The sequence below is a fragment of the Anarhichas minor genome, unplaced genomic scaffold (assembly GCF_050575085.1).
Source record: "Anarhichas minor isolate MPS153535 unplaced genomic scaffold, ASM5057508v1 ptg000071l, whole genome shotgun sequence".
Classification (NCBI taxonomy): domain Eukaryota; kingdom Metazoa; phylum Chordata; class Actinopteri; order Perciformes; family Anarhichadidae; genus Anarhichas; species Anarhichas minor.
This window is the reverse complement of record NW_027466517.1, coordinates 5,647,595-5,658,032: the sequence shown is the minus strand read 5'-3', so window position 1 is coordinate 5,658,032 and position 10,438 is coordinate 5,647,595. Positions and strand designations below refer to the sequence as shown.

The 10,438-nt window shown below is 42.3% G+C and overlaps 1 protein-coding gene across 1 annotated transcript; it reads left to right on the top strand.

Moving 5' to 3' along the window:
- The first annotated feature begins 1,134 nt into the window (after nt 1–1,134).
- Nucleotides 1,135–10,035, top strand: ttr (transthyretin (prealbumin, amyloidosis type I)). Its single transcript, XM_076079269.1, has 4 exons — nt 1,135–1,224; nt 4,983–5,122; nt 5,217–5,352; nt 9,928–10,035. The coding sequence occupies exons 1-4, from the start codon at nt 1,153–1,155 to the stop codon at nt 10,033–10,035; spliced, it is 456 nt and encodes a 151-aa protein (XP_075935384.1). The 5' UTR covers nt 1,135–1,152.
- The last annotated feature ends 403 nt before the right edge of the window (nt 10,036–10,438 follow it).

The following is a 10,438-nucleotide window of genomic DNA, read 5'->3' as shown; positions in this document are numbered from 1 at the left end:
TCAGCGTTGTAAAGTCCAAAAGATCATTTAATAAATTCACATCATGTTTTTATCCAACAACATATTCTGCTTCAATCCATATGTGTTGTTGTTTGGACTTTCAAAGACAACATTTTCACTGTGTAGGTCTCCTGCAGGCACACGCCTGTGACACGCCTGGCACACGCCTGTCACAGCGGTCTAGCAGAAATCTAGCAGCACCATGATTTATATTTATACAACCACGATAACACAAAATCTGTGTATTCTGTGAACACATATTCATATCATATATTCACTTGTGTTTAATCTTTTTGAGCCGTGTGACATGTCTCTTTCAAAGCAGCAACAACACACTGAATTACTTTGTACATCACCCTGCTGTTTACTTAATATTCCTTCAGAATGTTCTCACAGACGTCTGTGGAAGATTGTTCCAGTCCAGTGCATCTACTCACATATCAGAATACAAACAAACTGTACATTTGTGTAAAGTGAACAACAGCAGGAAGACTGTGACTCCATTTTACATTTGAGTGCAGCAAGTTAAGCGAGCACAGTGCTACAGAGTACACACAGGGTATTCTACCTGGTATGTACTCCTGCAATGTTTGCAGATGTCATCATGGGACATGTAGAGCCAGAAAAAACTTCTTTAAACTCTGAATCAACAAATGTATTCTTCTTATCTTATACAAATGCTCACCAAGGTCAGAGTTGGTGTATAGGAGGAGTCAGTGCGAGCGGTTCCTGGGGTTGTCACACCACCTTCTGGCGGGTTGGTTAAAGTATTGCAAAGAAAAACTCTGTCCCAACAGTAAACAGCTCACCACATCCACTCAAGTATCTAACTTTTGTTTAAGTATTTCCAGTTTATGTTACCTTATACTTCTACTCCACCACATTGTACTGATACTTTTCAGATTATGATTTTACAGAAATGTCACGTAGATTTATTTTTAAAAACAGGGGATATTAAACAGATTTGGTCTGAGTTATTCATTGTCCAGGTATTGACGTGGTCCACAGAGCTGGCAGCAGAGTGGTTAAGAAGGTGTGTGTGTGTGTGGGTGGGGGGGGACAGCTGCAGTTATAAAAGGCCTGAGACAGCAGGTGAAGTGTGAGCACCAGTGATTTCTGTGTGTCCGTCTGTCCGTCTGTCACCAGTCGACAATGCTTCAACCGCTGCGCTTTCTGCTCCTGGCCTCCGCTGTGCTGCTCTGCAACACCCTGCCCACCCCCACGGTCAGTGTGTCTGTGTGTCTGTGTCCAATAATGGGGTAATTAATGATTATAAATGCAAATACGTCAGTTCATTTTAAGAAAATGGCGTTCTTGCCGAACAGAGTGTAGGTCTCATATTCAGTCTGAATAGATTTTGAATATTTGTTATCTTTGTAAATCGGTCTAATTCTGCCAACAGAACTCAAATAAGAGAAGCTGATGCCCCAGTTTGTGGGTTTTAGTATGAGGTGCAAGAAAAACGTATTATCTTCCGATAACATGTTGAGTATTTAAGCGTAATTATTGTAAAATAATATGTTTTCATCAGATAGACAAATTTCAACTCCTGATTTGACACGATCATCTTTGAGGGTCACTGTAAAGTCCTGATCCCTCCCACACATACTCCCCAGGTTCCTGTAGGAATATTAGACAAGGCTTGATCATCATAACACACGTAAGTAAGGAAACTAGAGCTCCATTAAAAGTGTGTTGGTATTTCATATTTTACCTCATTGTTCCTCAGCTATACCTCCTTATTCTGAAGATTAGAGTGGACCCAGAGTTTCTAAATACGATGTATAAGAACACACCACGGGTAACAAATGACTACAATTTTAACTAGAGAACATCTTGTGATGGGATCACACTTATGCCAAATTGGGCCATTGGCGTCAAGTTCCTACCCTCCTACTTCTGGGACCCTTTCTCGGACCACACACATCTTCAAATTCTGCCTTTCAATTTGATCTGAACACACCTGTGAAGTTTGGTGACTGCTTCTTGTACAGTTGTGATCACGGTGAAAAAAATAAACATATAAACACCTGGCAACATATACAGAACTTCTTCTGTGGTAGTTCCTGCAACAGTAGGTGACACCAGGACCAGGTTTTATCATAATAATATGCTGTCTCAGCTGGTACCAACACTAACACAATGAGTATTACTGACTGAACTAACTACTAAAAGAGAAACTGTGATGAACACACAGTGCAGGCCAGTAGACCAAATGAATCTGTGGAGCAGGAATCGGTTCAGTGACCTGACTGCACCTGGTTCAGTCTCGTAATGTTCATGCTGCTCTGTTCATCTCCCACTGCACTGTAAACACAAGAGATAACAGCTCTGTAGAACGATAGTGTTCACTGAACTCACTGACCCAAATAAACAATGCTGAATAGATGAAACGGAATTTAAAGAGCACAACCTGAAGCTGAATGCTTTTGCTTCAAATGTAATATTTATTGAGTATTGATGAACCAAAGACGCTTAGACTGAATGTGTATGAGAAGGCTCCAACTCAGCAGCGCCCGCAGAAGCTTTTCATAGAGGTGGCCTTGAAATCTTGGCCTGGTGCACCAAAACCAATAACTGATATTATGCTGATGTAGTATAGACTATAGGAAACTATTTGCTATACATTTTAAAATTGTGCTGTAGCCTATCATTACAAAGTTCATACTTCAAGATGGGGACCAATTGCGCCAATAAATCAAGCATATTAGAGTTTCTATTGGCCCGAAGCTGACGTGGGTGGTGACGCATCACATGAATCTGTCATGAATCAGTCACTTCATTCAGTGTGTAACCAACTGTTCCTGCTGCTCAGCTGGGCTTATTAGCCTGGACTAGAGCATGGAGAAATATTTGAGTCAGTCCACATTGTTGGGACTTCACTATTTGGCTGAAACAAAGGAAACAAGCCTACCTGGGGCTGGTTTATTTGCACCTACCACCATCGGGTGTCAAAATCTTTCCTATGTGTGAGATTTGGGTCAAACCAGTTTACTGGTGCCTCATTAGATGAGAGCCAAGTGAACCACAGGAAGTCCCTGGGACACGGCCATGACGTCACCAAGGCTATACAAACCAGTGCTCACCTTGACTCTGTGCCGGCCATGTGTGTTGCTGAAAGGAGATGAGACAACGTTGCTCTTAAATCAAAACCCTAAGTGATAGTCTTAACTTCGCTGGACGAACAGAAGACTGCTTTTGTATCCCGAAGGAGAAAACCGTTAACTTGCCCTGTGCTCTGCCATTTTACCTGCAGAAGGAAGATTGATGGAATCCCCATAGTCTTCAGAGGAAGAGAAACAAAAAGAAAACATCTACGCCCTGCTCTCTTTCTATTCAGGTCAACATTTGCCGGTCATAGAAGGAAAAATTCCGCCTAACTTCCGATGACAAAATCATTGCTTTTGTACGGAGGATTTGTTTGCCGCGTACTTCGCCCAAACAGTGTAACTCTGGTCCCTGGATAGAGGCGCTTATTTCATACACACATGGACACATCGTGTAAGAGCGGCCTCTATTGTGTGTTTTATTCCCTGTTAGATAATCGCGGCCTCGTCGCCATTGTGGAGTATTTCATGACGTGATTACTTTATGTGAATATGTCCGCCTTCTTGCTCCCCCCTCTCTTTTTCCACTCTCCTCCCCCAGTGTTAAGTCTCACATGGCGTAGTCACTTCTGCGACTATGTCCACCATTTTGTCTTCCCTCCTTCTTTTTCACACACACCCTCAAACACACACACACACACACACACCCACACACACATGCCCACACACACTCCTCACCACGTGATTGTTTGTTGCTTTTAGGTAGTATGCTTGTAGTTTTATAATATATGTTTCTTTTAATTATTATTATTGGTTTTAATCAGTAATGTTAAGTACATAAACTGTTATATTTTAAGCAGCCGTTTTTGTGATTAATTGTGCAGATGTGTTATGATAATAGCTGGATATCATATAGCCTGTGCTGAAATTCAAACCTTCACTGTTCACTCTGAATGTGGAATAATACTTTGACTATTGACATTTTGAGGCTTTATCTACAATTTGGTTATTGGTCACTGATCCCATGGTGGTGCCCCGTGTTTGTTAATATATGTTTATATTAATCGTATTGATATTAATACTTTTATTGATATCAATGATTTCGTTTTCATACTTGCTGATAACCTAACACACTTGTCAACATCGACAAGTGACGCGAAGCACAAACTAGCTAAACTGAAAAAATATGATTATGTTATCGTTGTTGTTGCACCGAGGGTGTTGGATGTTTGCATGAACGTCCAACACCCTCATAAAACAGTTAGTGATCTACACAGGATAAATAGTAAAGCTTATTATGCGAACATGCGTACCAATGACAACATCAACAGGCATGGCGCCCATGTCACTTCTCACGTGTTTTCCTGATAAAACATAGTTTGGAGACCTCATTGTGGATTCCAGATAAAGGATCCTGTAGTGTGTGACCCCTGTCACCTCAGTCATGTAGAGTGAAAAACACAACAACTTCAAGACTCCTGATTACAATATAGCAAATTGTGCCGCGTGAACAGTACAGCAATCTGACCACTTTGAAAGCTGTGTAGTCTGCTTTTGGCTCGAGCCCCACTCCAGAAAAAGCCCAGTCTGCTCTGATTAGCTTGCGAGAAAAATATGGTGCACATTTGCAAAGGTAGGTAGTTCTCAACTGCGGACTGAACGGGGCAGACTGTCAGACCCTGCAGTACAATTAGAGGTTTTCTAAAGAGACTCTGGTGCTCCAAAGAACTGTCCACAGGGAGCGCCAAAATCAACACAAAATGAAAGTAGCTCCTTGAGGTAACTTTAAAGTCCAATGTACGGGAGCACTACATCACAGTCATATATGAATATATATATGAATATACATTGAACCAGCCCTGGTAATAGCATGTGGATGTGTGACGAAGAGGAACAGAGAATGAGGTATCGCCCTGGCTTGTGTCTGTGCTGCAGGACAAACATGGGGGTTCAGACACCAAGAGTCCTCTGATGGTGAAAGTCCTGGATGCCGTGAAAGGGACTCCAGCCGGATCCGTGCCACTCAAAGTGTTTCAGAGGACTGCTGACGGGGGATGGACACAGATCGCTACTGGGTATGCACAGTATGAATCAGAGCTCATATCTCTTCTCATGATGCGTTTAATAAGTACAAACCATGCAGACAGATGTCCCCGTTTCTCACTGCAGAGTGACAGATGCCGCTGGAGAGGTCCATGATCTCCTCACAGAGCAGCAGTTCCCAGCGGGTGTGTATCGAGTTGACTTTGATACCAAAACCTACTGGAAGAATGAGGGGAGCACACCATTCCATGAAGTAGCTGATGTGAGTATGAACCAGTCAATACAACTCCATGTCACTACGATGTGAAGATTATATAAGACCCCATACATTCTCAGTGTGGAGGTTCACATCCAGCTGCAGCCTATTGTATTGTGTTTTAAAATGCACTCCTGCTGAAGAGCTACAATGTGTCCTCATACAATGGTTCGTATGACATCTTACGAGAAAGTTATTCCTCATTTTTCGTGCGTTTTCCTACTAAAGTCAAGCTAAATGTGTCAAGTTCTGCTCCTTACGTGCATACATTTTTTTCAAAATACACTTCCGCTTTTTTAGACAAAAAAACTACTTACTTAAGTTTAGAAAAAAATATCCTGTTTTGGGTTGAAATAATTACAGGAGTGGGATTACTTAAGGACAGAAGTTAGGTGACAAATAAATCAACGTGGACTTGTTGGGCGACTGTGGCTCAGTGGTAGAGCAGGGTCGTCCTTCAATCAGAGGATCGGTGGTTTGATCCCTGGCTCTGCTAGTCCATGTCAATGTGTCCTTGGGCAAGACTCTTAACGCCAAATTGCTCCTGTAATTGTGCCTACGATGTGTGAATGGTGTATGAATGTTATGCCCTGTCCACACTACTCCGTTTCTCCTTGGATGCAGATTTGTCAAATAGAAACGATCTCCGTCCACACGGGAGTTTCAGCATCATTCTCGAGTTGATCTGCGTCCACACGGCAGCCGTTGAAGGCGGACAGCACGTGACCATTAACTACACTGGGCATGCGCGTGACGGTGTAAACAGGAAGTGAATTGCTTGCTTAGTTAAAAAAAAATAATAATAATACGACAGAGTAATAAAGTAGTCTTTAATAATGAAAGGTTGTATTTGATACTTAAGATCTTCCTCTAAAATCTCCCTCTATAAACTCAAACAGACACAGTTCGTGGAAAGTTTTAGAAGTTTTATTTTTCAGACGTAGTTACAGCGTCTCTCTCTCTCTCCAAATTTACTTTAACATCAACACTTACACATAAACGTTTACTAGATTATGGGTCCATCAATGTGGTCTCTCACTCGTTTCCTCCGTGTTGTTGATGTCTGTTCTCACTAGTAGCTCTGAACATCATGTCCGCCTAGCTAGCTTCTAAGCTAATTTTAACATTACCGCCAATGGAGAAATGCTAACCGCGATTAGCATTACAGCGCTCATTACAGTGCTCTCTCTCTCTCACATCAAATTTACTTTAAAATCAACACTTACACATAAACGTTTACTAGAATATGGGTCCATACATGTGGTCAACACACGTCTCTCACTCTATTCTGCTCTTCCTTCGTGCAGGAAAGCTTAGCAGATCGCTAACAGTAGATCCGTGAAATAAAGACCATGGAATCCATAGAAGAGTTTCAAGACTTCAGTGTGAATCTTTATTTGTAAAACTGTGGAAGCACAATATGAAATATGGCTTTACGAACTGTCCCTATACACATTACATGAATACAAAACAACAATCCATGATATAGCCAGCATGTAACATGTCCGCCTAGCTAGCTTCTAAGCTAATTTTAACATTACCGCCAATGGAGAAATGCTAACCGCGATTAGCATTTAATACAACACAAATGTTATACTAAACACGCGAATAGAATATATCTACGTACATCTTTTCATGCTCCATAAATACATACTTACAGACTAAGGTCTCTCAAGGCTACCAAACGGAAGAAGTAAAACGTTAGAGCAGCATGTCTTCTCATTAGAATCTAAAAACAACGCGCTGCTCCATAGGGCTGATGCCGGTCACACCGCTCGCTAATCATTCCAATAACAGCTGCTTCCTCCACAGAAATGCAGACTTTTACTGCATAGCTGCTGCTAGCTGTTGTGCTAGCAGCAACGCTTGTAGCCCAGTTTGTTTTCTTCCGGGTACAGGTCACGTGATAGTGAGTGTGACGAATCAGGTACGGAGACGTCATGGTTGCCAAGAACCAATCCAGTAGCGAACACGGGTGTGGGCGTAATTTTTTCTAAGCACATCCGTATCCGACCGTCCACACGCAAACGCAACCCCGGAGTTCTCAAATACCTCCAACCTCGCCGGAGTCTTCAGATTCCTCCGTTTAGGGTGCTCCAAAACTCCGGCGTAGTGTGGCTGCTCAGTGTAAACGTAGCAAATACGGAGTAAAGACGGAGTAATGTGGACAGGGCCTTATAGTTAGAGTCCTGATGGGCAGTTGGCATCTTGCATTGTAGTCCTGTCATCAGTGTATGAATGGGTGTGAATGGGCCAGTGGTGGGCCGTCAGGGCCAGCTAAGCCTTCTTCGCTGGCCTAAACAGAATCACAAAGTTATAGCTATTTTATCATTTAATAATTTTTCATAAATACACTACATGTATTATCATTATTTTTCCCATTAGCTTATTTTCTCATTGCACAGCTCCTGTCTTCCTCTGTTGCTCTGCTTCCAGCGCAGCTTGTTTTAAGTAGAGCTTTTATCCAATCAGATTCAGCCCCTATTTCTCTATGTAAGGAGAGAGGCCTGCTAGAGAGCCTTTGCAGTTTAAGTGAATGGGGACGATATTGTTGATTGTCATAGTCTTCAACCAATCAGATCTTTAGTTTGACATGTTGGGCGTATTCTTTGACGTGCCAGTAGCACTGAGGTAGCCTCCTAAGTACGTCTGCATTAACGTGTGCCGTGATTGGTCAGTGGGCCAGCGTGACTTTTGTCAAACAGAAAGCTAGCTAGCAGATCTTAGTGTTTACTAAGAGTTCAGGTTGAAACATATGTAAGAGAAGTTATGACATTTTTAAGGTTTTGCTTGGTGTAGATTCTTTTTTTTTTACCTAGCTGGCACTGCAGAGACCGTTTCCGGTGGGCGGAACGACCCTCCTCTCCGCGTCGCCATGGAAACTTGTGTCGGAGTGTCTTCCCTCTCCTCCCAACCAAAAGTGCAACATTTCAGCTAAAACTTAAAATTAGAGCGGTCAAACTGACATATACAATTAAATAGAGCATTATTATTATTAATACTAGAGTATTATTGATTTACTTACTTTACTGGGGCAGAAAACAGACCCCACCAATGGCAGGAAACAGTTAGGCAGTAAACGTTTTCAAGTGGTCCCTTTAGACACATCTTAACATTTGGTTTGCAAGTATTATAACATATTTTACAGTCACAGATGCTCACAGGGGAGCCACAACCTCAACTACAGAGGTGCCTGCTGATATTTGTCAGAGGGGTGAAAAGATGGTGCCATTGAACATCTTGGGGTGACACACCAAAACTAAAAGCCATGACTGAATTTCATGAATTCTATGCTGCTTTAGTGCAGCCTCTAGGCTACCTTGGCTGAACTGTCAGTATGAGAGAGGTTCCCAACTGGAGGCTGCTAGAAACAGAATAGTCCAAAGTACCTTGTTGTCAGTATTAAACTATGATGACGTCATTCTAATGCATGCATCTTAATATCTTTAGAAAAACTGCATGTATTCTATCATGCTGACTTTGTGGTTTGTAACTGGTGCAAGCTTCCAAACACATCATTGAATATTATGAAATGGACTTCACTGTGTTAACAGAGACAAAACCAGTTGATCATTTTTGTTGCAAAAGCGTCACTGGGTCAATTACAGCATTACATATCCATTTTACCAAGATATTACTTTTAATAATAATGCCTGAACAGACCGCACGGTGAATCTGCCTTTTGCTTTCACGTCCTGCAAGCTTGGAACGAGCTGCAAGGCATGCAATAACTTATAACCTCTACCCTCTCTCTGTACATGTGAACGGTGTTGTTCCTGTATGTTTTCATCGTCATGTTATCTGTCCCTGTTTGTACCCGTATATGAAACTTTTTACTTGATGCCCATCTTGGACTCTTTAGCGGAGGAGATATTGTATCTCATTGGGACCTGTCTGGTTAAATAAAGGATGAATAAATGAACAGGAAGACGGAGTGGACAGGCGTGCGTCAGAGTCTCTCCTGAAAGACATAGTGTTGCACTTGATTGCTCATACATACAGTGACAGAAAAGACAGCAGAGGGAGAAGTTCAAAGTCCCGCCTCCTCTCTCACCTCCACCGTACCGTATAACCTGTGTGGAGTAATGGCTTATCTTCTGTTATCTGATAATATCTGTAAGCAGCACATCAGGTCTGTGCTGTAGTCAGAAAAGCAGAAGTATTTATATTTGCGTATTCAAGCATGTTTGCTATTCTGCTGTTTATCTGCAGTGTGGGGTAACAGTTCCCAGAACAGAGTGGCCAAAAGTCCTCTGTTATCATCATCTAGTAGCTTCTCTCTCCTTCATTCACTGTGATTCATACGTCACATTATCCGCATTCAGTTTGTGGCAGACAAACTAAGGCTGTCTGCTTTACTTGTTAGCATGTGCTGCACCACTAAGTTTGAAACATATTGATCTGTAAGACATGGATGCATTTTGAGGTGGGTGTTGTCAAACATGGAAAGCATGACTTTGAAGGTTAAATGAGTAGCATTAGTTTTTCTCATGACTTTACCCTCCACTGTATAGGTCATTGTTCCTGTGGCGTTGTGTGTGTGCTGGATGTTCTGACCCATGTGATTGTGTGTGTGTGCAGGTGGTGTTCGAGGCCCACGCTGAAGGCCATCGTCACTACACCTTGGCCCTGTTGCTCAGTCCGTACTCCTACACCACCACAGCCGTGGCCATGGATGCACACCAGTGATCCACACCACACCGTGAAGGCTGGAGATCACCTCTTCTTTCCTTCTTCTTGTCAATAAATCCCATGTGCTGATCCATAAGCAACAGTAACTGTATCTGCTAACAAGTATTGTGTGTGAATTACAGCCTGATGTCTCTTCTTGCTCTGTGCCGTAGAGCTCTATTAAAAACACCATCAGTGTGACTCAGCGACTCACTGGGTGACGTGTTCCTTCATTACCAGGCTGGTGTTTTATATCGTGGCTGAAAAAAAAGTATTTTTTGCTGAGGAAGGTTCCCAACTGGAGTTGCAGCCATGATAAGAGCTGGCCGGCTTCTCTAAATGCTAAGGAGAGGTGCTTCAGTGAATCATTCCTTATCTCCTGTAACATAGGGTACACTGGGCCATCTTTTACGATATGAAA